The sequence below is a fragment of the Esox lucius genome, chromosome 23 (genome assembly GCF_011004845.1).
Source record: "Esox lucius isolate fEsoLuc1 chromosome 23, fEsoLuc1.pri, whole genome shotgun sequence".
NCBI classification, from domain to species: domain Eukaryota; kingdom Metazoa; phylum Chordata; class Actinopteri; order Esociformes; family Esocidae; genus Esox; species Esox lucius.
In genome coordinates this window covers 16,739,779-16,751,887 of record NC_047591.1, presented here as the reverse complement: position 1 = coordinate 16,751,887, position 12,109 = coordinate 16,739,779, and the positions used below count along the sequence as shown (strand labels likewise).

Genomic DNA, 12,109 nt, shown 5'->3' with positions numbered 1-12,109 from the left:
TCTTGGGAAGTGAATGGAGGACAGAGAGATTGATGGCCTCTTTCCGTTCTCCGTCACTCCGCTTTCTGCTTCTTTATGATCCTCCTGTTTCACTGTGGGACAGCAAAATGTACTAAGCAGTAGACTTAACGGTCCTTTTCGACAGGCATAGGTGTCCTGTCTGTGCCTGAGCAGAATGAATCAATAAGACATTATGCGGCAGAATCCCTTGGATTTATGGAGGCAGTTATTGACGAGTGCATATAATCGCTGTTTCCAACTAATGGTGAAAAGGGTAGTGCATCATTTCGTGTCTGTAAAGAGAAAAATGTTATTGGTCAAATGTAGCTATGTAAAGAAGTTGTACTGTGCCAAATTTGCTTTTTCTAAAATAATTATCTATTTTTCTCGCTCTTTTTTCCCCTCACTCTCACTCTCCCTTTCACTTTTCTATCTGTAGGTTCTCTCTGTTCCCCACAGGAGATTGGTGTGCTGTAGCCGTCTGTTTGAGGTGACAGACGTCAACAAAGCCCAGAAACAGGCGGCCCACCAGAGAGAAGTCTTCCTCTTCAATGACCTCATTGTGGTAAGAGCCCATCACTCTGTGACTGTGATTGTGGGAAATTTTTTATTTTCTTTAGAAATAATGTTACACCCTCCTGGGGATTCTAGGTGACATATTTATGGGATTATGGCTCTGCAAGTATATACCTATTTGGATTGAATTGATTTGCACCAAGAGGAATTTTGGGAAGTGTAGTATCCTAAAAGTAGCAACATTTCCAAACTGTAAAGGAATTAACTATTATCTCACGATTGTTGTTAACTTGTGAAATTTGGTAGACCACAGTCTTGTATACACATAGGCAGCATTGATTTGCCTGCCACACATATTAAATCTGTAAACTTCCTGTTTCTTGAGGCTTGTACTCGTACTGGACTCTCTCAGAGGGAACTATTTTCTCAAGACTTTCTACATGACTCAAGCTTTATGGACATTTCTTAAATAATATATAATGCAGAATGCTAAATACTGTCCACAGTTCCCTTAGTAAAAACATAATCATCTGGAAAAGGAAGTAACCAGTTAGGGTCAATAATGAAGTCCTAGCTCTCATTCGGGTCCGCACTGTTCTGAGAAGTCATTAATTAGGACAAAGTCAAATCGAATGGGCCTTGGAATTAATCACAGATTAAACTTTTATAATTAATACAGCCATTAGGGCAACTCCAAAGGTTATCTCTGTGAAGTACTAAGCAGCTCCCATAATTATACCAGTTTTCTTCTTAACACGTCTCAAACAAAAATGAGGCAAATAAAAACGTACATTTTTCTATGCTGCCTTCACCGACACTATAAAGTAATTTGGTCTGGAAGGGAGGAAAGGAGTTTTTAAAAATGCTTGTTCTTTGCCGGGCCAGAAAGAAATCCTCTTACCAGGTCTCAGAGGAAAACTGTTGATTCAGCACAAAGAGAATGTCATAATTACTTCACTGAAACCCATTTTTTAAGAAGGAAAAAAAAGAATTAGGACACACTCTTGAGTTTTATGCAATTACACATAATTAAGAGGGCGGTTGTTGAGAGAAATTGTTCTCACGGCTACTCCGACAGAAGGCCACAGGATCCATGTTAACTTTGCAATTTCATATTTCTTTTACTGTGTGAAACTGATCATAAGGGAATTCTTCCTTTATGAGTCGATCATTATTCTTGCGGTTCCAACCCTCTCGTCTGCCGCAGCCGTGAGTGTCATTGTGATGTATTGGTTTAATATGTTGGCTTACCAAAAAGGCCCTGCAGGATCAGTGCTGAAAAGATTATATCATCTTTCTGTAGTGTCTGTATGAGAGCGCCCCTCTCTCTTTCTCTCTTTCTTTTTTCTCAGCTTATTTCTCTCTCTTTCCATCCCTCTCACTCATCTCTGTCACTGAGTATCTCTCTCCCTTTCTGTTTCTTTCTATTCCATTTAGGTATATCTGTTCGCACTCAAACGCTCACAAACCCCTTCTTTGTAAAGATCTCAAAAGCTGCAGTGCTATTACAGCATTTGTTTCTTATTCCAGAAATGTGATATTTGCCGGAGAGATTATAGCCTACGCTGCAGTAAATCAGCTCTTTGAAGGTTACTATGACCCATGTGAATCACAGAAATATGTGTTTGTCCGAGGATAGATAGTGGCAGTCACAACTGTTTGTATTCATTTATCATTGATTTTTATCACAGATATCATATTTGAACAGCATTTTCATAGGTTTCTGGGACAGGAAATAACAGTGTTGAAAAACCAAAGCAAAGCATCTCGGATTACATTAAAGTGAACCCGTAATATTAAGCTAGCTATAACCTTAACCCAACTGTAATCCAACCATAACGCCTAAAAATGCTAATGAAGGTTCAGGAGAAAAAGCTTTAAACAATTATATGGTATTTAATACAATTATATTATTTAAGTGGTTTCTGTGTATTTTTGCTCTGCATACAAACCATCGGGCAAGCATGTGCCCTGTAACAGTTTTTGCAGGTTATGTGTCTTGCTCAAGGGCTCACTGGTAGTGAATCGGAAAACCCTCATCTTCTGGGTTATTTCTCCAATCTCTAGGCTGGAGAAATAAACCTGCAGTCAGTTGCAAGCTGAATTAACAATCCGAAATGGAAATTTGCCATGTATTCCAGATGTAAGCCAAATCAGTGTATTGTATGAGAGACCACCTCAGTTTGTGAAAGGTTGATAGTCTAATGAGATATACCAGCCTAACATATCACCTGTCCCTGTTTTCTACTCTCAGATCCTGAAGCTCTGTCCAAAGAAGAAGAGTTCAGCAGCCTACACCTTCTGTAAAGCCATGGGGCTGCTGGGAATGCACTTCCAGCTCTTTGAGAACGAGTGTAAGTCCTCTAACACCCCCACCACCTCCTCTAACACCACCAACACCACCTCCTCTAACACCACCACCATAGATATAGGGGCAGTTTCTGGAAACGAGATGTTCCGTGGCTCATCCTGGTCTTCAAGTACTGTATATCCTTACAGGTTGTTGAGCCATGGGGAGGGGCTTATAAACACAGCAGAAATGAGTGCAAGAGATACATAAATAGTAGATAACTCCTATCAGATGTTGTGTGAACTTACTGAACTTGCTGTAACCATCTGGGATGTTGTAGTCTGTTGATGTTTTATGGAAATACAGCAGCTATTTCTCAGCCCATTAAACTCTTGCCCCTCTCTTACGAAACATTCCCCTTGATGTTGAGATTACTGTGTCCAATTGATATATTGTGTTAGAACTGATTGATATTATTTACATTATCTATTCAACAAACATTTTGATATTTGCTTAACATAATGTACATGATTAAACCAAGATACTGTCATGGCATGTATCAATATCTAGAACATATAACTGGTTGTGCGATTTCACACAAAACAGATGAGGGGGGAAATACTCTCCCTATATTTACAATGAATCCATCCATGGGAACTGGTGTGTTGGAAAAGCCAGCCAACCAAGAATTATACAGTTATAGATGTGAGGATTCAGCATGGAGAGGATGTGTATGTTTTCATAATGGAATCACACCCGGTCGCACAGTGAAATTAGAAAGAAACAGAGTTTGGATGCAGCCCGTTATCTACTTTCTCCTCCTGAGCCTCCAAACAGTTTGCATTCAGCTAGGCAGATGATATGAGAATATAAAATCTATCATACCAGGATATTCCTTCCCTCTCGCCTCAGGCTAGAAAGAAGCAGTGCCTCTGCCATCAAAGTGCCATTTAAAAGAGTGGGGGAAAGCGAGGCCCGTCGGAGCACCAGTAGTGAGAAATGAAAACAGAAAACACTTGCGACGAATTGCATTTCCCGCATGAATTTATTGGCTGATTCTGCTTATTCGCTCTTCCAGGGATGGAAAGAAAAGTGTTCTGTTATTTATTTTGTGTTGCTCCTGCCTCCCATCTAGATGTGAGGGAATTGTTTGTACTTTAATCATCTGGGAGTGATGTTCTGTGTCTGGGTCCTTTTCCTTTTATTTATGTCCTGTTAACTTGATTTTGTTTTGTGAATCGTTTTTTAACCAGATTTTCTGTTTGGTGTAACATTGCTGTTGAAATGTTCATAGCAAAACACTGATGGTTTATTGTTATTTAGATTCTGCTTTACCTTGGTTGCTCCATATTGCGTTGTTTATTAGAAAAGTAATGTAGCCGTGAATCCTCCACCGGTCATTTAGGCTAGAGGCCGCTGGTACCTGGTTGAATTCCTTTAGATATAGTGAGTCTCTCATAGATGTCTCACCTTGTAAACTTTCATAGGTCTTTATTGCAATTGGAAACTAGAATATGTTGGCTCGCTTGGTCAGAACCAGCAGTTCAATGGGGTTGATTCCCGCCAGGTCCGCCTGCGGTTTAGTGCTACCAACATGTTAGCATACGTGGACTGTCTGTAGTGTGAGTAGGTTTGTGGAAAGCAGTTCCGAGGTTGTCATCATTATCTTTCCAATAGACTACCCCCATGGCATCACCATTGTCTCGCCCTTCGGCTCAGACAAGAAGCAGGTGCTTAACTTCTGTGCCCAGAGCGCCGAGGAGCTGCTCAAGTTTCTGGAAGATCTGAAGGAGTCCATTGCTGAGGTGTCAGAGATGGAACAGATACGCATTGAATGTGAGTACTGTGGAGGACGGGTACATGTGTCTGTCTCGACAAAGGGGTGTGGCTACGATGCACCAGGCATGTAGCCACACCCCTTTGTTTAATAACCTCATTGCATCTTTGATGTGTCTATGAATCCTCCATTGCATATACACATCCTGTAGTACATTATTACTAGAGAGTCACTTTGAGGGCAAAACTTCTATGGCATTTTTACTAAATAAGTCTATTTAAAGCAAAAATATTGTTATGATGGTTTCATCATTGGTGGTCTTAGGACCACTTGGGAGTTGATTTGTTCAAATCCACCCACAGAGTCGCATGCATGTAACAGGTTTGGATTTCACCTTCTCCATGACTTTGACACAGATGCCAACGGTAACAAGGTCATGAAAATAAAACCAAAATCAAGTTCTTTTTTCATATCATTGTTATTTTTCCTTCATGAACACTTAGTGGTGATCTGTCCGATAGTGGATATTAAATGCATTCATAGAGCTGTTGGTTCCTGGTCTGCCTGATTAACTGAGCATCGTGATAAGAGCCAGAGCAGCATGGGATCTGCTTCAGAAGGCACATAACATGACGCTGGGGACTTTGGTCGTGGCATTCTGCCTCGGGGTCCAGCAACACGTGTCTGTGTGTGTGTCTGTGTGTGTGTCTGTGTGTGTGTCTGTGTGTCTGTGCGTGTGTCTGTGTGTCTATCTGAGCACAGCCTGTTGCCTACTCTACATTTTTGTTTTTGTCAGTTGAGCATCTGTGTGTGTGTGTGTGTGTTTGTGTGTTAAGTGTTTATGTGCCAGTCTGAATGTCATTGTGTGTGTTGTTATTTCATTTACTTCTCATTGGAAAGAGGTGATATCTTATCAGCCTTATTCTGGAATAAACCCAGGATGTCAACTTGGAGGTTAACCGGCTGTGCTGCCAACACTCTGATAGCCTATTTGAGGACAGACAGGATGGGGATATAGAAACACCACAGATTGAAAGGTAGGGTTGACTGAAGAATACCAAAGAGGGAAAAATGGCCTTTCAAGTAATAGACGTTTTACAGAGACTTGCTGAAATCCCAAATCATCTCCTAGCCCATAACACTTATGTAGATCTGAAACGATTGGACAAGGGAATCCAATTTGATGAAGCTTCCACTCAGCCCATCAGCAAGTCTGTACTCCATCTCTCAAACAAGGCCTTTAGAGATTTAATCCTTGGGCTAGGGATGTGGAGTCTTTGGAATTTGGCTTATGCCCAAGTGAAGTATTAGTTCTAGGCTGAAAGCAGTCCAGTGATCCAGGTCTCTCAGTCTGGCTCCTGACAGAGACACTGGCCACTGACCTTTACTTGTTTTCCTTTGCTGCACTGTGGCCAAATACCCAGAACAGAAATAGAACACAGCAGAGGAGAAAAGAGGGCAGCCGTCCTGAAAGCATCCAGGCAGAAGATATTTGGATGAGAGCGAGAGAGTGTGTGTGTGTGTGTGTGTGTGTGTGTGTGTGTGTGTGTGTGTGTGTGTGTGTGGTACCCACACATGGACGGATTTGAGGGCAGATAGCTCTCAGGTGTCCTGCTGCCAATGGGCATCAGTCAGAGGGAGAGCGGCCCTACAGGGATCAGATCTGAGTTCATTGCCCTTCTGTGTTCTGGAGAGTAAAGGTCCATGGGATGGATCCTGGAGGACTGACTCCAACCCAGCGCTGACAGGCAGGGCCTCAGGGAGGACAGGGGTCGATGCTGGGGGTCGATGCGCAGGGTTTCCTCCGGCGACCATTTCACACACACATTGGATATAAACCCCCACACAGAGGACCGTTGTTGTTCCTTGTGTAAGCCTGTCGCAGACTGATTTTCTGTTTTTTGTTTCCTCTTGGAGAAATGAAAGGGAATTTCTGTGCCCACTCCGAAAAAGGATTTTCGCCCACTCCGTCCAGTGGAGGAACAAAAAGAAACATTAACATGACTGAACTACTCGGCACTGTCATCCTGTTTAAGCACCGCTACGTCAGAGTACAAATGCAGCAGTAATGGGGCCTAAACAACATTTGGCTATCATCATTAACCCTAGAGTTGGACGTGACTTGTAGACAGTAAGGTGGTGTGGCACATTACCAATGGTAGTGTCATTGGGGAGGTGGTGAAGGACTCAACACCATGCTGCCAGGCTTTTCCTGGGGTTACTCTGTCTGTCCTTCTGTGTCTGTCTGTCGGTGTGTCTGTCTTTGTCTGTGTCTGTCTGTCTGTCTGTCTTTGTCTGTCTTTCTCTTTCTGTCTGTGTCTGTCTGACTTTGTCTGTGTCTGTCTGTCTCTGTCTGACTGTCTCTCTCTCCGACTGTCTGCCTGTCTGTCTGCAAAGAAAGAGGATTTTTCTTTTCAGATGCTGCCCTTTGTCGTTCTGTCTTTGCTGTTTGTGCTCTCTGCCCTTGCCTCTGTGAGTCATTCTGTCTTCTCTCTCTGTCCTCATCCTCTCTCTCCTACTCTCTCTGTCCTCATCCTCTCTCTCCTTCTCTCTCTTTCCTCATCCTCTCTCTCCTTCTCTCTCTGTCCTCATCCTCTCTCTCCTACTCTCTCTGTCCTCATCCTCTCTCTCCTTCTCTCTCTGTCCTCATCCTCTCTCTCCTACTCTCTCTGTCCTTGTTATTTCTTCTCATCTCTCTTTCCTGTCTTATCCTCCTTCCTTCCTTCCTTCTTTCCTTCTTTACTCTCCCTTATTTTCTCTCTCTCCCTTTTTTAAACTCATCCCACCAGTATGCTCTAATCCCATCCCTTACCCACACACTCTAACCCCCCCCCCCCAACCCATACCATCTCATTCCCTCCCTCACCTACCACCCATATCTCGGCCCTTCTCTCTCTCTCTCTCTCTCTCTCTCTCTCTTTGGCTTCTCTGTTTCTGTGTGAATCTCTTTTTGATGTCTTTCTCTTTCTTTTGTCCTTTGTAGGGGAGTTGGAGAAACAACAGGGCTCCAAGGGCCTCTCAGCAAAGAACAATGGCACTCTGGAGCTACGTGGCAAACAGAGCTCCCCATCAGGTGTGTGTGTGTGTGTGTGCGCACCTAAGCTTAACATGCAGTCCTGTAACACATACTTCTTTCCACACAAAGACCAACACACAAACGCCTTTAGGAATTTCTATCCTTGTTGGGACACAATTTTATTCCAGTCAAAATTCCTAACTTTAACCTTCATAAACCCTAAGCTGGAATTAATTTAAAAAAAAATTATTTTACTGTTTACTGTCCTTCTGGAGTTTGTGCAGGGATAGTCTTACTATAAATTTTTTTGGGTCACACACACACAGATTTCAGCCTCGTCTCACCATCAGCTCTTAAGTTGGCGTCATTTTGATTGACAGGCAAGCAGGACCAAGATGATAAAGGTGGACACAATGCAGTGGAGGTAAGTGTCCTCTGATAGGCCAGGCCCTAATGCAGGTAAGTCTGTCTCATTACCTAGGGTCACTAGAGGAAAGGCCTGGCTACCACAGGACCTGACCTAACATAAGTCCAGGTTGTGTTGAGACCCGTTGTTAAGAGTGGATTCGTGGAACCCTGACTATTGACCCTCGGATCGAACAACGCACCAGGCCCCCCATGCACCGTAACATATCCATGAAGTGGTAGGTCGGTAAACAGGAAGTGGTTGGTGCATTATTAAATAGCTTCTGCCAGAGGATTGGAGACTTTCAGGGGGCTGAAGAAAAAGTCAATTGCAGTAATTCTAGAGGGTGTTTTGATTTTGTGTGACCAGCCTAGGAAGAGCTTGTTTGTGTGCTCGTGTCTGTTTTCTGTGTTTGTGTCGGTGCGTGCAAGCTTGTGTGTTCCGTGTCCTAAATATTTTTCTTTGAGCGGGAGTGTAAACTACATGTACGACTGATTTCACCCGCCGAAATCACCTCGCCCTCCCTTCTCGCTCCCTTCGGAAACCCGGCGTTCCACGCCAACGATCCGACCACCAGAACTACTGTACCCAGAGGGCTTTGCATTTAGCACTCTGATGGTACTGTAGTATGTGACCGTTTGTATTTCCCTGTGTCAAGGGAGGAACGGGGCGTGGATGGGAGTGTTGGGGGAGGGGGTTCTTCAAGGAAACAAGGTTCTAGTTGTTGGTTCTTGTTTTTGGATATAAGGGTTTTTTCAAAACTGAAAATTATATCCAGATGACTTGTATGCGAAAATCCACTGGTTTTGACAAGTACAATATCCTCTAAACTTCTGTTCTTCAGCTATGCCTTCCCAGAAAAGCCTGGGTTGAAGATGGAAGTGTTGTATTATCAGCCATGGAGGTTTATAGGTCCAGATGTGTAGATACTGGCTTGAAGGGTCTAGTAGACGTTTTGGTCCGTGCCTTGCCAGCGTCAGAAATGTACAAATGTATGTTAGAACCCATCTCCACACACTCACAGCAAGCGTGCTTTAATGACTAACTAATGTCAAACCATATTACTTCTTGTCAAGGTTTTTTGCTGACCAATGGGTTGCATTTCTTCAGGTTTGATAGTCGGGGAAACTAGCATGCCAGGTTGTATCCAACAATAGCTAACTAGCTAGGTGTCAGGTTAGTTAGCTAAGGTTTCTTTCGTCATCGCTCAATGCATTGTATTCACACTGCAGTGACTGGTGGAGGATATCTTTAAGTTTACATAATAAAAAATGTATTGCAAAACTCATTCATCCAAAGATTGTATGATGTGATTGATCGACATGCCCAGTTTTAGGAGCTGAGTGATAATTATGATTGTTCTCTTTCCTGATGACTCAGCTTGGACTGAATTCCGCCGCTCTTTCGACCACTACACCCATTGGCCCTCATTTATCAAAAGTACGTACACCAAATTTCCAGCGTACACCTGGCGTACACCCAAAACCACGGTGACTTTGAGATTTATCAATATGGACGTTGGCGTACGGCACTCTCAAATCCTACGCCAGCTCAGGAGGTGGTGTACGCACGTTTTGAGTTTGTGCGGAAATGCGCAGGAAACAAAATCCTAACGCACTGACAAACTAAAAGATATGATATATTATGACCCACTGTAAAAAAAACAACAACATAATTACAAACTTCAGTGTTTATTTTTGTGCAACATGGACTTCAATGTTTAATTTGTGTGACTTTACCAAAGCATTTGATTTATATGTATTCCTTCAGATGCGAGCCTGTGCGCTTTACATGACGTTTCAGGGTTAGGCCCGGCAGTTGCGCACGGACTGGGTTCAGTAATAAAAGGCTTTTAATGACCAAAATATAATTCAGACTGACAAAATAATAAAAAATGACGTTCTTCTTCATTTAAATAATAATAGAAATAATAATAATAACGACATTCTTCTTCTAAATAACAATAAACGTCATTAATAATAAATATCATGAAATAATAAGACGAATATTACAAATTGTCATGCAATTATTAATGTGAATGAATGGTACTCCACACATCATCATCTTGTATTCCGCTTTTTAAACTGCCAAATGAAACAATTTTATTTCTTTCTACCTCCCTGGTGATCGTCTCACTCTCCACGTCAGAGAAGTTTCTCTTTTTTGCCGTCTTCCGTGTGTCCATGGCGTAAAATGAGGGCGTGGGGGAAGCGGAGACTTGAATATATAGGGGCGTGTTATTCTAATGACGATCGTTTTCAGCCGCGGCATTTATCAAGGGCACGTATTGCGTACACCTGGATTTTAAAGGTACGCACAGCTTCATAAATCAGGCGGTGAGAGGTGTGTAAGCAAAATCTTACGCCAACATATACGCCCGTTTCTACGCAATAATGATAAATGAGGGCCATTCAGTCTGTAACTGCCCCTCCAGTGGTTGTTTTTGTATGTTCAAAATGAAGGCTGTTAATTATATTAAGGAAATGGTGATTGGATAGTGTCTTGAAAAATGTGGGTGGGTAACCATGTGAGTCCTCCTCACCACCACTGCTTGGAGGTAAATCAGAATTATTGCTGCTTTCGCTATTTTGCCCATTCAGTGCACTTTCCAGTGATTTTCTTTTACCCAGGCTAGATTTGAGCCTGTCTCCTTCCTATTTCTGGATAGATGGGGGGGATGGATAAGTAGACACATTTAATGTGTGGGTGGCCATGGGACAAACCCAGAATTCTGACATTATAGTCTCATAGGGAAGATAATCCATGTCATCCATCTTGCTAACGGGCAACATGAAGCCGAATCCCATATAAAAAAAAAATCTATATGCACCTGTCAATAGTCATTCTTGTCACTGTCCCATTACCAAGCTTACAGTGTAGCCTGAAGCCTACTATCCTAAAGTCCCTCCATTTTTATCAGTAAGTGCTTTATCGGTTCCATAACGAAAAGGAACGTGCTGCTCTAAGACAAGCACTTCCTACACACACGATGAATTTGATTTGAATCTAGTTTGCTCGCGAGAAGAAGGCAACCTATGGGCTACGTCGTAAGTGCTCTCAGCGGCTGCTTAGCGGACTCCGCTGGCGATCTTTAATAGAATGAACTGTGGACGGTCCCCAAGCCGCACTGCTGTGACGAGAGTGCTGAGGACTCATGCATCTGATTAGGCAAATAAGTGGCCTTTAACCAAGCAAGCAAAACAGCACTCTGCCCGTTAATTATTGTGCTTTTTTTGTCCTTTTGACGACGGATCAAGTAGCAAGATTATTTGTAGCAGGGGCCATCCCCTGTTGCTGAAAAGATTTATTTAGGAAACATCCGCAGTCGTGCCGTTGTCATAGTTGCTGCTGTAGGTTTTTCAAATCGTATCCATGCTGTGCTGAATGGTAATGGGTACACTTTGCTCTCTCTATTTATGCAGGTGGATGAAGACAGTTGCTAAATTAATGTCCATAGAAAGGTATAGATACAACTCTATCCATGCAGTGTGAAGTGGGTGAAGCTATTTAATGTGCACACATCCCAAAGGCGCGACTGTTAATAGTTACAGGAGAGAGTAGGGATCAAGGGCGAAGACATCCGTCCTCTGACACCTGCCCACGGAGGTACAGGACACACAACTCCAGTTAGGGAGATTTGATATACCACTGACAAAGACAATCAGTCGGTAACCCCGCCCCCCCCCCACACACACCCCGAATCTATGTGTGAACAGTGTAGTTGAAATGCGTTGTGTCATAATGAGAGGCATGCATTCTGATGAGTGTTGCCTGTGACGTCTGTGGATGTGTCACCCCCACCCCCCCCCCCCTTATTTTCACCCTTGTTCCATGTTCTAATCACGCCCCCCCCCCCCCCCCCCCCCCCGCCCCCACACACACACTTATATGTTGAGTGGATGTCTAGGAGAACCCCTGCCCTCCCCTACACCACCCCCAGTGTCCAGCGCCCTTTAGTGCAGCAACCGTGGTTTGGAAGGGAGACACGCTGGCCCTCGGTGTCCCCTTTGGAACCACCAGGCTTCCCCCAGCAGAAGAAGTGGAACCCCCCCCCTCCCCCCATCCTCTTTACCTCCCCCTTGCGCCCGTCTCACCCAACACCAG

General features: G+C 43.4%; 1 protein-coding gene across 4 annotated transcripts in view; it reads left to right on the top strand.

Moving 5' to 3' along the window:
• iqsec3a (IQ motif and Sec7 domain ArfGEF 3a) overlaps nt 1-12,109 on the top strand; it is a 104,507-nt gene that overhangs the window by 90,393 nt on the left and 2,005 nt on the right. For 2 of the 4 annotated variants that reach the window (XR_003777857.2, XR_003777858.2), the window contains exons 9-13: nt 440-565; nt 2,771-2,870; nt 4,484-4,642; nt 7,567-7,656; nt 7,926-8,023. Coding sequence is in view for 2 of the 4 variants with exons in the window: in XM_029117028.2 (XP_028972861.2) it covers nt 440-565; nt 2,771-2,870; nt 4,484-4,642; nt 7,567-7,656; nt 7,980-8,023 (519 nt within the window). In the remaining 2 variants the exon portion in view is untranslated. The remainder of the gene's footprint in view (nt 1-439; nt 566-2,770; nt 2,871-4,483; nt 4,643-7,566; nt 7,657-7,925; nt 8,024-12,109) is intronic. The other 2 variants (XM_029117028.2, XM_029117029.2) reach the window with 1 other exon arrangement.